We start from the raw sequence: 20,604 nt of genomic DNA on the forward strand, positions 1-20,604 counted from the left end.
GAACAGTCAATCGAGTGTTCTTTAAGACAGTGTTAGCATCATTCAACCCTATCATCATTTTTCTAGTGGTTTGGTGTGAACTAATGAAGAGAAACGCAGAACGTTTTCATAGGACGTGTGGTAGTAGGTACACGGTTAGGAACTTTGATACAGTGCCACATCCCCTTGGCCGTAATCCTGCCTTCCGAAGCCGCCATAATTTACAAGTCTTATGCGTCGAACTTTCGACAGCCATATAACTCAAGCATTTTTGGATTCAGAACATCGGTAGTGTAACTGATTAACTTGCCGTCTGTGGTTCACAGTCATTTAGAACTTTTTAAATGACGTTCTATTCGTCATTGACTGAGCAAAGCTTTTATTTTCACAACTGCATATCCGGCCTTAATACCATTATTGAGTGTTGAACTCTAGACGCTAAAAAATAAAGAACAGTGTACAAATAAAATGGTATTAACATGCCCTACATACGATTCCTGTATATTGTAAATTGGTGGAAATTACATATCACTTACACTGTGGTTCTGCACATGTGAAGCATTAAAATCTTCCGATATGTACAAATGTCATCTCGTATCTGAGCCTTATAATTGTAAGAATACAGCATTAAACGAGCGCGAGGCTCCGTACATCGTGAAAATACTATAAATTACATAAAATATTATAAATGTTGTCATCCTTAACACAATCCCGATGAACAGGTGTTGTTGTACGCCACTTACATACTCGTATGATCCAAGGCAGTTGACGCGAAGATATATGCAGACCTCGTATTTTCTTTTCTCTTGTGAAATATAGTAGTTTCGAGCGACAACAATTTTAATCATGGTGCCGTAGTATGATTTTAGATTCTTTGAACAGAATACAACTTTTTATGTATTGAGACAGTAATAGGGTACAAAGTAACGAGTTAGGAATTTTATTTACAGGAGAATAAGGTAAAAGTGCATATATTATTTGTCCTAAAATCAAATACAAGTTTTTAAAGATAAAACTTGAATGTTTTTGTTCACAAGGAACAGGATTCCTGGTTTTGAATGTAAAACAGTAATAATAAAAAGGTAAAATGAAAAACACTGAGAGTACATTTAAAGCGCGATGTAAGACACTGATCTTGTAAAGAAGCACATCACTGTCACTAAAACTGAAAAGACCTGCGCTGGAAAAGTTTGTCTGTAGCTGAAGGGGAGAAGGTCGGGCACTGAGAAGGGAACGAGAATGGGGGCATAAGGAAGGGACTTATGTGAGGTCTCGGTGGAGCAAGAGTGGATGATGGGAGACAGTAAGAGAGGAGTAATAATTTGAAAAGGAAAAACGAAGGACAGTAACAGGTGCAAACATGAAACTGTTTTGTATCAGAGGTGAATAAAAATCTAAAAAGTGTACACAAAAAACCACACACTGTGATGTTTAAAAGAACACAAGGCGAATCGTGGCGCGAGCATAAAGCTTGCCATGGGCGCCGTAGCACATAATAGCCATGGACAGCAATACTATGTACAAGTCCAGCACATGATTAAAATCACAGCCTTGACGTCACTGTAGAACAGCACTGAACACACCACTGACGTAGCACACTGCCAGTGAGCAACAAACTGCGAGGATCAGCCAGGGGTATGGAGATGAGGGAGAGGGGAAGAAAGGGGAGGATGGGCTGTGATGGAAGGGGGAGAGAAGTGGAGATGGGTGGGGGCCGCGCCAAAGGGGGCCGGGGAGGGAAGGACGGGAGAGGGAAACAGCTGAGGAACGGCTGCAGAGAGTCAGGGAGGGAAGGAGAAACTGCTCTGAGAGAAGGAGGGGAGAGGAAAAGGGAGCCCGAGGGAGGGCGGAACAAAGCCAGTTTACAGTTGGTAGGAACGGTAGATGTCACGGTGAAGTTTATCATCTGGGAGTGGCAGTTGCTGGAAATTGCCCTGATGAAGGAGGTGGAGGGTGTGGAGGTGGAGAGAGGGAGGGATACGGTGACAGTGGCAACAGGCGGGGGCTGGAGAGGAAGGAGGACACCAGGGGGTGAGGGGATCAAGCCTTCAGGCCTGCAAACAGTGTAAAGGATGCAGATATGTTGGAGGAAAACGAGGAGGTGGGGGAAGGGATTTACGTCATACAGAAGTCCTGTGGGCGATGAAAGGCATATATGAAAGGCAAGGCAGAGCACGTGGCATTATAGGATTTGGAGGGTATTATAAAAGCACAGATGAGTGGGGGGGGGGGAGGCGGGAAGAGATCCAGGTAACGCTGGCATAACAGAGGATAGGATGGATGAGGGATTTGTAGGTGTGGAGGATGCAATCCCCATGTCCAGATGGACAGAGGTGGACAAGTGGTTTCAGGAGACAGAGATAGGAATGGGCTTTCTCCTGGATGGTCAGGAGATGAAGGGCCCAGATGAAGTGACATTCAAGGGTGAGGCCAAGGTATGTCAGGGTAGGTGTGAGCTGGGTGGGAGGACCATAAATATAGAGACGGAAGAAGTGGGTAGTGTGGCCTATGATGATTCCATAGGTCTTGGAGGGATGATACAAAGGAACCACTGGTTGCAACAAGTGTTGAACTGGTCAAGGTGTGTTTGGGGTGTGCGTTGGGACCATTAAAGGGTAGGATAGAGAGCCAGGAAGGAGGTGTCATCAGCATATTGGAGGAAGTGTACAGATGGGGGTGGCTTGTGCATGGCACTCTACAGGAGATAGAACAGAGAGGAGAGAACAGAGCCTTGTAGGATGCCAGCAATGGGATAAAATATATGGGAGTGACACAGGATGGATGGTGTGAGAGGATGGAAAAGACCAGATGGACAAAAGTGATAGGCAGGGCATAGATTTGTAGTTTAAAAGAGGAGACCAGGATGCTATAACTGGTCATAACCATTTTGGAGGTTGAGGGAAATGATGGAGCAATGGGAATTAACTTGGATGGAGAGGAGGTGGTCGAGGTTAAGGAGCTGGTCTTTGGTGGAGAAGGAGGGCTGGAAGACACAGTCAATAAGGGGGAGGAGGTGGTGTTGATTAAGGTGGAGATGAATATGATGGGAGGGAATGGATTCAAAGACCTTACTGGAGATGGAGGTGAGGCAGATGGGATGATAGGAAGAGGTGACTGAAGGGATTTTGTAGGGTTTGAGGAATAAGAGGATGGAGGAAGTCTTTGAAAGGTTGGGATAGAAGCCGGTGGAGAGGATGACGGTGTAGAAATCGGCAAGGGCAGTCAGGAAGGAGAAGGAGCATTCTCTGAGGTGGCAGTAGGTGACACATACACGACCAGAGGCCGTGTTGCATTTTGCCCAGAGGATAAGTTTAATGTGTTGTGCTGTGATTGGAGTGTTTATGTCAGAGTGGGTAACTGCCCCACGTATTGGAGACTGGGAGAATTGGAGCGAGTGAGGTATCGGCGCAGTCCATGACTGTGGGGGAAAGGAAATAAACAAAGACCTTAGAAAGGTGGGAAGCATAGTGGTTGGCCTTAATGAGGTTGTCGGGGAGGGGGCAGTCGTTATGGAGAAGATGGTCATGTGGCGCGGAATGGGAACAAGTAACGCGATGGAAAGCAGATCTGTAGGTGGAGGAGTTTACAGGGAGAGCAGCATTGAGCCGTGTAAAGGTCTGTCTCCCGGCGTTTTCTTGTTGTAATGAGGTTCCGAACGTGTTGCTCTATTTGCCGGTGGCACTGGAATGTATGTATCGCTGTCATGCAAAGTATATCCACGTAAAGCAGTATAAAATACTACTACTGCGATACTTGTATGACCACCTAAGGTGCTGTAAGTGCATTAGGACGAATAACATTTGCGCTTTTACGTCACTGTGCTATAATTAAACTTCCTATCTCGTCTCTTTGTGTTGTATGACTGTATCAATACACAGAAAGTTGTGTTATGCCAAAAAATGTTAAACGGTGCTAATGCACTGAGATTACAACTGTTCTCGCTGGAATGTACTATCTTCGACAAGAGAAAATAAAATACGACGTCTGAATGTATCCCCACGCCAACTACTGCAGTTCATATGCAAACAGTGTACAAGAACAGAGATTCATCTCGATTCGTGTTAACGGTGTCAATATTTCTAATATTTTAAGTAATTTGTATCATTTTCATGAAGTACATAGCCTTAGGCTCATTTGATGTTGCTGTATTCTTACAATTATAAAGATCAGGCATTATGATGACATGTGTACATGTCAGAGGATTTTAATTTCTGGCATGTGCTGAAGCATAGTGCAAGTGATGTGTTATTTCCGCCGTTTTGTAATGTACTACAACAGTATGTGTGACATTTTAGTATCATTCTAGTGATACGTTCTGTTCTTTGTTCTTTAGCATATGCAACACATCACTTGATAATGGCGTTAAGATTTGCAACTGTGAAAATAAAAACTTTGTAAAGTAATGCTGCATGTAATGCTTTACAAAACGTATCTCAACTGACAATTTTTTCAGGTGAAAAATATAGGTTTTTATTCGAGAACATGAACTCACAGAACAACCAACGTTATAATTGTGAAAATCATCAGCTACACCAAGAGCCTTTGCGAGGTGTGAAAACATGTGAGCAGGAATTCATTGGTGGACAGCGTAAGAGCAAACATTTCCATTACATCTTTGACTGTACTATGTGGTGTTTTTGATAATTGAACAACTTTATGTCCAACGTGTCAGTCATATATGGACTGCTACAGTCAGCAGCGATACGGATATTGAGTAATAAATAGTATCTGAATTGGTCAGTCGATGCACTGCCATTATTCTGTAGGGTTTCAGTTCGAGTTTCTGTGGAGCTGTTTGACCAAACGTTACTGACGCACGAGGTGAAGTACGAAATGATGTAGTGATTTACAAGGAAATCTTTCCAAAGCCGGTCGTAACTAACCTACTTCAAATCTTGGATAAAACCGATACCACATTTCTCAGACAATCTGAAGAAAAGATAAGAGAGTCATAGAGCGATTCGAGCCTGCAGAGACTCATTCAGCGCCTGGGCAAATGGTACCATGAGCACGGCTGCTGGATGTAAAATATACTGTACCTCCTGAAGGCCACGGTAGCAGTCAGAAAACTGTGAACAGATGACATGGGATTATTGAATCCTGCTTCAATTCACTCACATTACACGTAAATCAAAGTTAAGTATTGCGAATGGCTGATTCTGGCATAGTCTGCATTGTTGCCAGATGTATCCTAGATGGCAGCGATGATATCCAAGCATCCTCCGCCACCCCCTGTCCAGTAGAGTGCACAGGAGGTAGTTGCAGCCAGCACAAAGTGGCGGGGCCATCAGCTCTCAAACCACGCACAGGCCCCCATTCGGGTTCCACAAGCATGAGGCAGCAACATCCCATTCACACTTGGTACTTGAGAAATTCCTACCTAAATATGTGTTCACCTAGACACTGCTGCTGATGTGAATGTGCGGAGCGCAGAAGCTCCAGGGGTGAGCACAGCCGTGATCCGCCGTGGGACGCATGTGAAACGTGACTCAATTTACCAGTAACACTCATGGTTATACTTACGACACAGAATTCCAATGCACTATCACGCCGGTGTCATACGCAGACACCTCGGAACAGCACTTGTCTTCACCATTAATGATAGATTCGCACAGGCTGCTTTCACCCTAACAGAACATACGAGCTGTGCCACTGACACACGCTGTGAAACGCCTGCATGGCGACTCGTCATCTAAAATATTCTCAATGTTATTCTTACGTAACATGTCTTTGTAAAAAATAACAGTCAAGTCGACCTCTTGGGAATTGTATAATGTCTTAGAAATAGTTAACGCTGAATTTCTTGATGTCCCACCTTGGTTGCTCGAAAGTTCTTACCTTAACGTAACCTGTTTACTAAAATAACACAGAATAACCCAGTTTTTCAATTATTGCCCTCACTGCTCGGAACTTACACAAGCGTTCCCTCTCCTGTGTAGAGGCTCTTATATCCCAGCACAAATAATGTGAATGAATCGAGCGTTATGATTGGCTCTTATCGAATTTACATATCGAATTACTGATACCGCCTGTTTTCCTTCTGCAAACGAGATTTTACACAGCTTGCCATATTTCACTAACAATTAAATCATACAAACTACCATACATATCGTCAAATACAGAAATACGCTTAGGATAGGACACACAGTCACCCTCTCTAGTCAGGCCATAACATAAACCATAGTAACTTTAGAATGCAATATACGCACATTTTACACAACGTAAGCCACAATAACGTTTCAATACAATATACACACATTTTACAGAAAGAGTGTAGTTATCTTTTATATCTGTACAGCACCGGAAAAAGTTATGGTATGCCTACACTCACACCAGCTATGTGTCATGATGCTCCCCAGGCCTAGGGAAGCACCGTTTGCACCAACGACTAAACCTCCCAAATTGCCATACATATCGTCAAATATGGGAAGACTCTTACTCAGTCACACTGCTCTCCCACCGAGGACAGGAGCTTGAATATTAGTCTGTGAAACCGATCTACAACACAGTAATATATCTCCGCATACCGTGTCGATGTAGTAAACACAAAATTCGTAACCTCCGCCACACAAAACCATCTGAGCACCCTCACCCGAACCAAGTCGCTCTCAGAAGTGTTTTACAGACTCGAGGTCGAAACTTGCCACAAACGCGTTACTCTCTCTGACCCGAACCTGGTCGCTTTTCTACAGACATCTCCAGACCCGGCGAATGCAAGAACACATGTATTTTTGCCACAATATTATGCCATTTTTGTGGTACTTCTCGTTACGAAGAAGTAGGCAGCAGCCTACCGATCGCTAGCCCAACATAATTCCCAGGATATAGACCGCAAATTATTTCTCTACAAAACCCCAAATTTTAATCATGTGCAGTGTGCTGTAAACCACTGAGTAACTAGAAACAAGTAGAGGACAGTCATATTTCCACTCTCGAATACCAGTGTCAGTGATGTAACAGATTCCAAACCATTCCTATAATTTACAAGCCAACTAAGGTCATCCCCTTGTCTAGAGAACAGGCAAATGTGTCTTCCACATGCTAGATGCAGACACCACATCGATCTTCTCTCAACTAAATAAAGGCGCGAATTATACAGAAGCAGTCAATTGAACAATTAACAAGGAAGGTAATAACAGTCCAGTGCCAACGCACCTCCATACACAATCATCTCAAATTTCCACTTAATTACGAAAGCCACCTCACACATACTAAGTATTAGTTCGCTATTCGGTCGTCTAGAGGATACATCTCTACACTCCAACAGGCCTATGCACTCAGACGGCTGCTGCCATTAATGGGAAACGTGAACCATTCGCCCCACAGGCCATGCATACACGGAATTATTCCAGAAAACCAGTCATATATATGTTTTATCATTATACTTAAAATTAAATAATAGCGGTCTCAATTGGATGGCATTCGACAATGCGCAAAGTGTCGGAAATACCACCTCTTGATGGCTGTGGCTCTGGAAATAGATATATTTGTATCATCCTTACGATTGGACATAGTCATTGCCTTTACACAAACATTATAATCCTGATGCTCAAATGCGAAAATATCACGCGCCAACCACTACTACTACGTATAATACTTCGTCAATAACTGATTGCCTACGATACAAAATAATACTGACCGAAAATCAACGATGGATGGGCATGTCTCTTAGATTTTTCTTGCAAGTGCAACCACTGTGTCTTAGAAAGAGAGAAGTAATCGGCCACATGTTAAAGAAAGAACCCTATCCCAACAACTACTGCATGTTACTGTCAGAAGCAGTCTTGGTTGTAGAAGTGCACACAAGTATCCAGGTTAAAAGCTATACCCCCTTTACAAACCGTGGTACCACATTACCTCTGAATGAGGTTGTTTTTTCCGAACAAATACCGTGAAGGTGATGGTAGGAATATGTGTTATCAGCTCACGTTGCAACCTCGTGATGAAATTACCTTATTTTGAAAGTTATTCGGTTGAGGAATATGGCGTGTAAGCGGTATTTGAAAATGCCTCACACCGCCCCCTAATAGATAATTCTATAGCATTTGTAGTGCATCCTGTCTAGATACCATATCAGACGTTCTGCCATATATCCATTGAGTTATAGGCGATGACTGATTGAGAAGGAACGCAAACAGTAGTAGTAGATGATGTGCCGATTGAGAGCAAAAGAAAATGCACACCAGCACCTCAGATCTCTAGTGTTATGCTATCTGCTAGAAATTATGCCCATATTTTTGAATCCGGTCTTTCCATTCCAGCACATATGTGCGTTGGATCCTATTGACAATGCTTTAATTATTACAACCACTTTTCAGTCATATTTCTGGCACTCTCATATCTTGAAACGAATCACCTTTCCTGAACCTAGCTGCTATAGTAAAGTCCCAACATGGTTTTAGTCACCCCCTACGCATCTTGCAACTGCTCCCATTTCTACAGCTTTCCGCATGTAATCGTTCCAATTTAAGTCAGAACTAAGCATACATCAGAGAAAGTCATATCCACCACCTTCCGCAACCCATGTAGAAACAGAATGACCTGAGTTACTGCAATAGGACCGTGTTTTAACTATTCGCTCGAAATGCGCACAATGTGGTACGACTCCAAACAAGATACAGATACTACACCCCTAAGCAGATCCGCGCCCATTCAAATCAGTCAGCCCAACATGTTATCATCGTTATCCTCAACCCCCCAACAATGAAAAATTACGAACTAGAAAAGCTCAACCAACTTCATCTGATATATAAGCCATCTAGGCACCGATGCAGGTCGCAATACTCCCCAGAATAGTGCAGTGTGCAGCCCTCCTAGCATTCCTAACGGTATACACAGTCCCTCACAGAATTTAAATCTCAAACTGCTGCTGCTACTGCCTCCTGTGTCTTACGGTGGATAAAATAACACGCCACAAGTCGGCTGATTTTCAATAAAAGAAACTTACAACATATGGAAACCAGAAGAGTTTGCTCGCTTTGTGCAGAGTCCCCAAACTACAGTCCAAAGGTCATTCACGTGCTCTCCATTTAGACGCATCTCTCACACTGAAGGAATAGCTGATAACTCTACTTTCTGTTTCGACTGATTCCTCATATTGCACCCATGTACGAGAGCACTGTTTCGGTACTAGCAACCCTCATAAGATAACATCCATCTGCAAAACTCATTCCCCAACTCAGACAAGCACTGTCAGTCAGTCATTATGAAGCAACAAACAGCTCGGCAATGCACAGATGGGATGGAAAAGACACCGCCGACGTACTGTAATAATAAACATCACAGTTGATAGTGGTAACAATTTTAGCAATTTTACATTAACTTCAACACCGACCAATGATGTGACAGCATGTCTCCCCAATTTCAGTTTCATACCTAAACCAACCCTTCTCCACTCTGTGAGTCTCATTGCGAACGTGAATAGATGACTGGGCATTAAGTCCATTTAGTGTTAATTCTCTAACACATAAAGCATCAAAGTATATCAGACAGTGCTCCATAACTTTTTTCAGGTGCAGTACAGATATAAAAGATAACGGCACTCTTTGCTTCAAATGTGTATATATTGTATTGAAAAGTTACTGTGGCTTACGTTGTGTAAAATGTGCATTGTAAAGCTGCTATGGTTTATGTTGTGGCCTGGCTAGAGAGGATGACTGTGTATCCTATCGTAAGAGTCTTTCTGTATTTGACGATATGTGTGGTAGTTTGTATGATTTAATTGTCAGTGAAATATGGCGATCTGTTCAGGTTCTGTTCAGGTAAGAATTTTCGAGCAAACAAGCTGAGACATCAAGAAAGTGAGCGTTAACTGTTTCTGGGACACTATACAATTCCCGAGATGTCGACTTGACTCTTATTTTTTACAAAGATACGTTACATAAGAATACCATTGAGAATCTTTTAGATGACGAGTCGCCATGCAGGCGTTTCGCAGCAATGAATCAGTGACACAGTTCGTATTTTCCGTTAGGGTGAAAGCAGCCCGGCCTAATCTGCTGCTTGGAGGTGTCTGAGTATGACACCGGCGTGGTCGAGTCTTGGAATTCTGTGACGTCAGTATAACTGTGACTGTATCAAGTTCCACTTGCATCTGGCAGCGGCTCACTGCTGTGCACTTGGCCTGCAACGTCTGCACTCCTGCCTGTTCATGTCAGCCGTGGTGTCTAGGTAAACACGTGTTTCGATAGGTATTTCTCAGGTACCAAGTATGAATGGGCTGTTGCTGCCTCATTCTTGTGGAACCCGAGCGGGGAGCTGTGTGTTGTTTGACAGCTGATGGCCACGTCACTTCGCGGGTGCTGCCGCTACCTCCTGTGTGCTCTAATGGACACAAGTGACGTATGGTGATTGCACACGTTGATTGCATTATTTTGCGAGCAGGTCTGTAGGCTCTGCTATGCATTATTTGTACAGTTTACGAGTACTGACCACGTCTACACACCACTGTGCTGCATTATTTAAGTGTGTACTGAAATTATTTCATTAATTTAGGAGTTATTTATGCGTCTGGCGAGCGTTATTGAGAAGTAGTTTACAGGTCTGTGGGCTGTGTGAGATAGCCCAGAGCATGGCAGAGCGTGTGTTTTGTATCAGTGTGATAAATAATCCCCATTCCTAAATAAAATGCTCCAAAATAAATATAGTGCACTCCTTCCTCACTCTCCCCAGCAGCCCAGAGCAGTCTCAGTAATTTTACGCCATTTTCCCCCTACAGACCACCATCTTGAATTGTGTCACATGGGTGACAGCAACATCTCCTGGTAGTACGGTGTACTAGGTCAGTTGGACTCTAAATGTCGTGGTGGAGAGACTGTCTGCAAAATGAAGAATTGTGTCCAGAGTCTTTTTCCCGTTATTTCCCCACACCATCTTGGATTACTTCGCGAAACGGATGACAGCGCCCTCTGCTAGTGGTACTGAGTACTAGACCTCATGGTGAACAGACTGTTTGCCACCATCATGGATAACTGTACTTGTGTTGTCACATAATGGCACAGTAGCGCCCTCTGGCGATGGCGATATGAACTACGTCAGTTGTAGGCCGGACCTCATAGTCAATTCAATGGATGGTGCTGCCTCGAATTCTTTAAATAAAGACATGATTTAGACAGTTGACGATTAGCAAGCATGTTCGTAGAGTCTTTTAGATGGATTATTATTTTCACAATTTAGTATTTGTTTGGCTGGTTGGACGTAAATGTATTGCATTATTTATGAGTGGTTTCCGTGTCTGTAGGCTGTGAAATGCTTTATTTTGACGGTTTACAATTATCAGGCGTGTGTATAGAGCACTAAACATGAGTTACTTAGGAGTAGTTTGCATGTCTGTATTCTGTGGGGCATGTCAGAGCATGTGTTCTGTATCACTGTGATAAATATACTCCATTGCTCCTACAAATAAATTAAGTATACTCTTTCCTGTCTCCACCAGCCCAGTGCAGGCTGAGTACTTTTCCCAGCAATCTCTAGGTAGCGGTTCCACAATTTTCTTAGGTTGGTAGCGAAACCCCAAGTGACATTACTTTACTGCCAAAATTCAAACTCTTGGTGCCAGTTCATAGGAGGAAGCAGTGGTTGGTTGACTTAGGTTATTGGAGGTAGGCCAAGTGGCCTATCTTCCCATGATTTTCTTTGGTTAGTAGAGATAACAGGGGTGTGATGGACTATCCTGTTGGAATTTGATCACACTTCCCGCCAAAATCCGCCATCTTGAATGATGTCATGACCTCCATCTTGGATGACGTCATATACTGTTGCTAAATCTACATGCCACATCTTGGACGACATGATCGCCACCATATTGGATAAATCTGGCAAAAATGCAGACTGTGCCAGAAACAGCCTTGTCCCAATACTATCTTATTTTGACATAATCGAATATATGGGTTTCATAATTGTAAGACATTAAAATTGGATAACTTTCACACTAATGAGCTTTATTTTCTTTATGTCATGTATATATTGCTTTAATTTTTTCATAAAGTCACTGATTTTCTCATTTTCTATAAGTATGCATACACATTTGGACTTGTTACAAGAATAGTTTTCGAAGCTATGTAACGCACGTGCCACGCTCACAACGAGTGTCGAGACCACTTCATATAACAAAGAGAGAGCACCGAGAAAAATTGATTTAGTAGTTTCAATCACAGATTGAGATTCCTTGCCAAATTCCAAGTTCACTGATAGCAGTCTTAGACGAGATGAATTATTAATTAAAAAGTTATAAAACTAAATAAATCAATTAATGTAAGAGGACAAAGTAATTTATATATAAATTAATTTAGAAAATACGGAAGTGGCGAAATTCTGTAAAGGAGTTGCGCTATTACACTTAATATTTCAAGCGGAAACCACACCATGTTGTAAGCGCAATAATACTTCCCTCATTCAGAGAACAGGTGCCTCAACATGAAAGTCAAAAGACCGCACCGCACTGCCCCTCCGGGATGAGACTGCAGCGGTGGTTCTGTCCCACCCCAGTCTCGTTAACTAAGGGAACAAATTTTCTAACTGTGGACGCAAAATAGGAGGTGGCGCCTGAGTTTATAAATTTTTTTGCGAGCCGCTCTCCAGTCCTATTCGTTCGCTGATCGAGGATTACTTCATTCCGCAGAAAGCGGTAGATCGGAAGTTACTGGCATTTTTATGCGCAAATGTTTCCTTCCATCACCTCAGGAGCAACCTTGTACTAAGACCACACGGTTTGGTCCACATGATAGGAAGCTTACAGCAACGACTTAGGTTGCCACAGTGCTATCACACCGTTTGCACTGCGATTATCCGGCATCACAGTTCCACTGATCGTAATGTGGTAAGCATTGTCGTTCGGTCCCTATCCCGTATTTGTAATACGGAATTCATGGCTAGCATTTCACATCTTCTTGATTCATATCAATTGAACCTTACCCGCTCTCTCTAGGGACTGGACGTATAGTCGTTAAGTTTTTATTGCGTATCAATGTACTTGGTATTTCATTCTTTGTGCTACAGCAGGGTGGCTACTAGTCAAGTCTCTCAGAATTGCGACCACATGCTATAAAACATTGTGACACGACTGCCTCACATTTGTGTCTTTTTCGGCGATATATTCGAAGTTAATCTTATTCACTGACTATCTTTGCCTGTAACTTTTCCACAATATTTTTTTCTTCACTTAAATTATCAATTAGGTGATGAATGACCTGTAAAAGAGAAGAAGTGTTCACAGCGTGAGGGCAGAAAACCAAAAGGTGGATTAGAGAGCAATGATAGGTAGTACATTCCTCCATTCCAACCGCCAGCCTTTTACAACCTGCACAATTAGATCGTATCTGAACAAATTTCATAGACGCGAATAAAATTAATTTAATAACTTTGATGTACAGCGACATATCAAAATGAAACGATGAACAAAGGAGTTTCCATTTACAGTTTAAGGTCTGTAATATTTGCTGAAGCAATGGTCTGCTGGTACTTTGCTTCTATTTGTTGTTCTCCGAAATGGTGGCGCTGTCACTTACTTCCTGGCCGTGGCCACTAGCTTGGCGAAGGGCCTCTCCCAGGCGTACATCTTGACCACCTGTATGCCCTGCACCAGCTCGTTCATCATGCGCATCCTCTCGTCAGTGCGGACGGCCACTCGCTTGCGGAACCGCGCTGACAGTCTCCCCATGTACACTGTGAACAAAGCCAGTTACTCACAATAACACTCTAGTGCAATTTAAAAACGGTTCAAATGGCTCTGAGCACTATGGGACTTAAAACAGAGGTCATCAGTCCCCTAGAACTTAGAACTACTTAAACATAACTAACCTAAGGACTTCACACACATCCATGCCCGAGGCAGGATTCGAACCTGCGACCGTAGCAGTCGCGCGGTTCCGGACTGAGCGCTCGGTCACCGCGGCCGGCTCTAGTGCAAGTACCTACACTGAGCGACTCATTTTAATTCAAAGGAAATGGAAGACTATAGGATTTTTTAAAAAATAAGTGTGTGTGAATTCTTAAAGGACAAAATTGCTGAGGTCGTCTGTTCTTAGACTTCCACACTAGTTAAACTAACTTAAGCTAAGAACAACACACACACCCATTCCCGAGGGAGGACTCGAACCTCCGGTGGGAGCGAGCGCGCAATCCGTGACTTGGCGCCTCAAATCGCGCGGCCCTTCCGCACGGCTAATAACTCAAAGTTCGCAATGATGTTTATTATTTTGCTTCGACCACTTATTGCTTTATTGACTCATTTCGAGTATTTGAGCTTACTCTAACAGTTCTCAAAATAACCATCATATTTGAGGTGGAAATCTTATGAGACCGTGTCTGATACCATCGACTAAAAAAACTGCACAAAATTTAGCACTCAGAGACAATGATCCAATTGGGGCAGAGTTTAGAAGTCCAGTTACACAGATAATGAAGATGGAAGAGTAGTACAAGTGGAAGAAATGTCATTACTTTAAAACACGCAGCAGAGTCCTTTCCTTTACAGTTTGTATGGCTGATGTGATGTCTATGTATAGCAAACGTGAGTTCCAACTATCATTGTCATGAGAGATGCAAGATGGTTAACTCATCAAATACATTTTAATTATCAGATTAATGGCCTCATACAAATAGACAGTTTAAAAAAGAAGAATAGAAATAGCTACATCACGCTAAACAACATCGGGACCAAAGGAGCGCTTCTTCCTCGCTTACATGCAGACTATCAATACAGATGTCTAATATGAGATATCACACAAACTACGTGGAATTATTCAGAACAAATGCTGAGGAGTATTGTCTCGGCAATTGCATTTATATTACGACAATAGATGTCCGCATGATTTTTATGTACGCAGGAAATGCTGGCGTTCTTAGGTTCAAGAATTTTGGCTTATCTATTGTATATTTTAGATCTCTCACCAACTGAGTTTCACGTTTGTCAGAAGTCAGTGTTACACCTGGATAAAAAAATGTTTTTTTTCTTCAAATGTCTACTAACGATGCTACAAAGACGGGGTGTTCGAGAAAGTAATCGAAAAGCTTCTACGGCTTGATGGTGGTAAAGAATGACGTTGCTCCCAACAGAAAGTAACCATAACTAAGACAAAGAATTCCCTACGTTTCAATATCTGCGCTGTTTTGGCAAGTTTATTGGTCTGCTGAATAAAACTATAAGTTAGGATAGCTCACTAGACTTTCAGAATTCTGATTCATTGCAGTTTTGAACATGACTGTTTCTCGGCAACCAATACAATTTTCAAACATAGGAATCACACAGCCAACCGGTTGCAAATAACTGTTTGGTACATTCTTCTAGGCTCTGACACCTGTTTTTCAATTAAAAACTATGGATGGAAGGTACCTTTTCCACTGACAATAACTTGCAAAAATATCTTATTCACAATCTCAAGTCTACAGATGCTCCTAAACACAATTCAGGAATGTATTAAATCACTTGTGTTATGTGTCCCTTTTATTATACAGGACAAACTGTAAGATCTTTTAATGTCAGTTGCAAAGAAAATTTATTAGGAAAAAGAGACACTACTCTACAGAATTGCACTTTTGCTGATGATCTGTTAATTTCCGGTCACAAACCGAAAAGCGTTGAAGAAATATCCATTTGGACGTACTGGAACAGCTGGAGATTTTCAAGCATATTTCTAAGAGCGATGAACAGTTACGTAACAAAAATTTTTTCAGTGGTTTTTTTATCCACTACTCCCAGAATTTTTATTCCTCTGTTTTTTTACTATGTTTTCCTGCCTCTAGTTCCGAAACATCATTTTCTGATATTTCTTGGACTATACAGCTGTTTGTATCAAATTTCTATATTATTCTGTCCTTTATGCAAAAGTAAATTCTGTAAAGCCTAATAGGCGACTCTTAGTTATACTTCATTGCTTGACTACCGTGTATTTTAAAAAAAGTGCATAAGTTATCTTCCTTTCTATTTTATTTTCGGAATTAACTGTCGTTTTTTCAATAATTTCTGTTATAATGTTTCAAATGGGCACATGTCACCGTCCGCGCCCGACAGGCTGCGCAACTTGAGATGTAAACATGACAGCAGTGTAAGCCACTGGGCCGGTCAGTCTGATGTTGCTCCTAGCTACGCATACGTGTCAAAGGCCTGAACGTGTTTTATTTTATTTTGTAATTGCGTATATCCGCTCTAGAATCTGACAATTGCCTTGTCGCAATTTAATTTTATTGTCATCTTGATTAATAGTTTTTTGGTCATGCTTAATTTTCTATGTATTATTTTATAGGGTTTCTAAAAATTTCACCCTGATGAAGACTTCCTTAGAGGTGTCGAAACATAGGTCAATGTACAAAACCGTTATTTTCAGGCAGTTGGCTGTTTGAAAAGTTTCATTGATTGCATCATCCAAGCATTGCAAAATTCACAGAACAACTATCTGATTCAAACCTGAAAATTTGTGACTCTTTAAATTTAATATATTGTGAAAGTGTGACAAAATTTCTCAACTCGTACAGTAAAAAAAAGCCAAAAACAGATTTTTGAACGACGTAAAAGGTTAATTTTGAGTTCTCGGGTTTGCAGCCGAGTGAGCAGGCCTTATAGGTGCAACGCTTCGCTTGGCATCAACCTCGGTTGAAAAATACTATGAGAAGTCATCTGTTGGATTCTGTCTCGGTTTCTTCCGCTGAGGTTAGTTTGGTGATTTTTCTGGAATTGTCATCGCTTCACGCTGCTTTGCTGGTGGTGTGCTGGAGTCGAGCTGGCGGGCGCAGACAGTATATAACTGGCGCGCCAACATCGCAAGGCTTCTCCGTGGTCATTACAGCTGTGGTTCTCCCGTTGATATCTGCAGCACGGGAATCCAGGATCTAATAACTTTCAGGCTTTCTTTTTTCTTGCTGAAGTAACTGTCATGTTTGTGTGTGTTTACAGCTACCGTGAAGAATATGGCGTGATAGCGCTTCTCTATAGCAAGAACATCAGTGTCGGCGAGTTTTGGTATGTGGTCGGTATCAACACAAGGCGCGCTTCGCCGCGGCAAATTTTTTCACCTGCCGCAACCTTGAATGTCGTTTATGTTCGGTGATCCTCTAGTTGATCGGTCATACAGTCATACCAACATGGACTTTTCCACATGTGCATAGTATGCGGTATGTTCCGACATTGCAAGTGGGTCCCTTTTCTCCGTTGGCAGCCTGAGGCACCCTTTGATCTTCTTTGCCCGTTTGTAAATAATCTTTATGTAATATTTGCACAGTACACCGGCGAGTCTGCCCGTCCCTCTGGAAATCTATGGCAGAAAGGCGTTACCAGACTTTTCTTTTTCCGCCGACTTCGTCGAGTGTTTGGTTCTGTGACACTCCTCACGTAACTTGTGGAGTACCCATTGCTTCTGAAACCCCCTTATAGGTGTTGCATCTCGCGTCTGAGGTGCTGCGACTCACATATCCTCTTGTTAGAGTTACGGACGAATTAATCATGTTCATTATCTGGTTCGGATGGTGATTTGACAGTTTTTGCAGTTACCGATCCGCCATTAACAAAAGAAGTGTCACACTGGAAAAAGAAATCTGGGTTACGGCCTTCCTGCCATACATACCCAGAGTGACGGACAGAACCGGGCGTATACTGTCGAAACACGGCGTAAAGATTATTTATAAACTGATGAAGAAGATCAAAGGATGCCTCAGACCGACAAAGGAAAAAAAGAGACCCACCTACAATGTCGGGAATATACCACATACTATGTACATGCGGAAAAGTCTTTCTTGGAATGACTGTATGATCGATCAACACCAGAATCACAGAACATAAACGGCATTGCAGGTTGGCACAGGTGGAAAAATGGACCGCGGTGGAGCACGCCCGGCCATTGTGGCCGAGCGGTTCTAGGAACTTCAGTCCGGAACTGCGCGCCTGCTATGGTCGCAGGTTCGAATCCTGCCTCGGGGATGGATGTGTGGTGTCCTTAGGTTAATTAGGTTTAAGTAGTGCTACGTTCTAGGGGACTGATGACCTAAGATGTTAAGTCCCATAGTTCTCAGAGCCATTTGAACCATTTCGGTGGAGCACGTGCTGCCTGATGCTGAACACATAGTGAAATTCGCCGACACGGAAGTTCTTACTATAGAGAAGCGTTATCATACTGGCTTCTTGACGACAACTATAGACATACGCAAACGGGACAATTACTTCAGTAAGAAAACAGAAAGCCTGAAGGTGAAGGGATCCTGGATTCCCATTCTGCAGCGAACGCTCGTTGCAGATAGCAAGAGGAATGGCCACAGAAAAGTCCTGGGATGTTGGCGTGCCAGTTATATGTAATCTGTTGCTGCGACCTCGATTCCAGTATATTACATAAATGGAGGCTGACTCTTCGACAGTTGCATCTACTAGTGTTGACGGAAGATCAGAACAACCATCAAAGAAACGTCGGCGGAAGAGCACGAGTCAGAAGCCAACAGGCAACTTGTCAACAAGTGACCACGAAAGTCCAAACAATTTTCGGAGATGTTATACTGCATTATGGTTGATTCCTGACGGTAGACATGAACGGCTGAACGAACTAGCTTATCCGCTAGTGGAAAGGAACCTTGTAACCAAGCTGGTACACAAATGTTGTGCGTGATCAGCCTCGATCACTACCTGACCGTTTCTAGCTTTGGTGCAGCTGCTGTCTCACTGGTGCGTAATAACGTGGTTGCGCCTTACTCTGCGGTGGCACCGTCATGAGGAAGATGTAGACGATGCCGGCGTAGGCGGCCCAGGAGACGTAGCAGTAGAGGCAGTAGGTGGCGAGCGCCAGCTGCAGCGAGCTGAACCACAGCCAGTTGGCGTGCAGCGACGCCTGGTCGAAGCGCGCCACGTCGTTCGACAGCAGGTTGATCACCTGCCCGGTCGCCGTCACGTCCATGGACTGCTTGTTGATGCGCAGTATCTGAGGAAACGTTTCAATGTACTGGCTACTGTTTTATATAGGGTTTTACGTCCGATGCGCCGACAGGCTCATCTGGTTGTTAAACGTGGTCATTTCCACTTACAGCTGTCAAACATTATTTTAATTTTTTTCATTTATTGCAATTGCACTGACGAGTATTACCCTGCTTCAAGGAGAAATCACAGATGCAGGCGTAACTACAGTTGCTGCCTGTCCAAATACCAAGAGTGTACGAGGTGCCACCAAATCACAGAATACCTGAATAAACACAAAACCAGATAACAATTGCAACAGAACGTATTTCTCATATTCGTAGTATGTTTCTTTCGAGTGAAGTGGATAAACAACGACATTAGTTTGTCAACATGCAGTGCGGGTCCCTGTTTCGTTGATGAGCTCAAAATATACTTCACATACAGTTCCTAACATATATGGTGCCGTAGTTACTGAAATGCATCCGCCACTGGAAATGAGGCTATCGTTGTGGTTTAACAGATTGTCACTGGCCTTAATACAATACTTGGATATCGTCGTATCGGTCGTTTGGGTAACTCAAAATGCACTGTACTCTTTATAGAAGACTATTGCCTCGCCCGCAGCAGTTTGCGATTCACAACTGGAAGCTGGTGACAGTGCTCCTATCAGCGATGTTGTTATGCCATTTCGACTATAGACGAACAGGCAAGTTGCATGTTATCTTTCTGGCACGACCATGCAATCATCAGTTTCATTTCGCGGTTATGTTGTACGGTATTAATACATTAGGAAGTTGATTTGTATGAACCCCTTTACCCTGTTAAATTATCCTTGCCAACCATATTATAACATAGTTATATGGCTCACTTTTCGATGTTTTTTGTTGTTGTAATGTCCGTTATAAATTTGTGCATATTAAGAATTGTAATAAATACAGTAATTTACTGGCGCCAAGCATCTGACCCGTAATTAAGAAACACCCTTCATGAAGTTAGTTACCAGTGAACTAAGAGATACCGATACCTGGAACTCAATTCTAGGTTTGTCGTGTAACTTTTGTTAAGCGTTTGTGTTTCAAGGAGTGATCTGCCACTCAGCAGACCCAGACTGAAGCAGAACAGTTGAAGGCCTCACACCGGTATTTCCACAGATTACAGCTGGAGAAATAACAGACATTCAGTGCCATTCAATAGACCACTAGTATAGTACAACAGAGAACAAAACAGACCAGAATTTGTTAAAGCTGCAGCCCAACGCACGAAATGTACCATTCAAAGGATTCTTTAAATACACACGAGATACAAGAAAACATATAAATGATCAGGAATACAAAAACACAGCATGTTTCGGGAGGCGTAGTAAACTGTTTGGAGATAGTAGTACTCAAATGAAGCTTTCCTTATATGTCCAATTTTTGTTAGTGATCGAGATACAACTGGTTAAAGCGATACATTTTTATTTCGTGCTTAAGTACTCTAGTTACTATTGGTTTATGCATCGACTGTCTTTTTTTTTAATTCAGCTTGCGAAATTGCGCTTGAGTTTATGTAGTTGAATTTTTTAACTGTAACTGTGATGGTGAATTATTCGCTAAATCTAAGATACCGATTAAGCACAACGCACGTGTTTAAAGTTGCTGAGTATGGTAATGTGGTATCTATATTTATTTATTTATTTATTTATTTATTTATTTATTTAACCTGGCAAGATTAGGGCCATCAGGCCCTCTCTTACATCTAACCAGGCATTCTACTTA

General features: G+C 42.5%; 1 protein-coding gene across 1 annotated transcript in view; it reads right to left on the reverse strand.

Moving 5' to 3' along the window:
- Positions 1–20,604, reverse strand: part of LOC126334648 (ATP-binding cassette sub-family C member 4-like) — a 225,429-nt gene that overhangs the window by 143,403 nt on the left and 61,422 nt on the right. Inside the window, exons 6-7 of the mRNA XM_049997093.1 lie at positions 18,647–18,872; positions 13,485–13,641 (exon numbers count right to left, since the gene is read on the reverse strand). Of these exons, the coding sequence (XP_049853050.1) occupies positions 13,485–13,641; positions 18,647–18,872 (383 nt within the window). The remainder of the gene's footprint in view (positions 1–13,484; positions 13,642–18,646; positions 18,873–20,604) is intronic.

This window comes from Schistocerca gregaria, chromosome 2 (genome assembly GCF_023897955.1).
Source record: "Schistocerca gregaria isolate iqSchGreg1 chromosome 2, iqSchGreg1.2, whole genome shotgun sequence".
In the NCBI taxonomy this organism is placed as follows: Eukaryota; Metazoa; Arthropoda; class Insecta; order Orthoptera; family Acrididae; genus Schistocerca; species Schistocerca gregaria.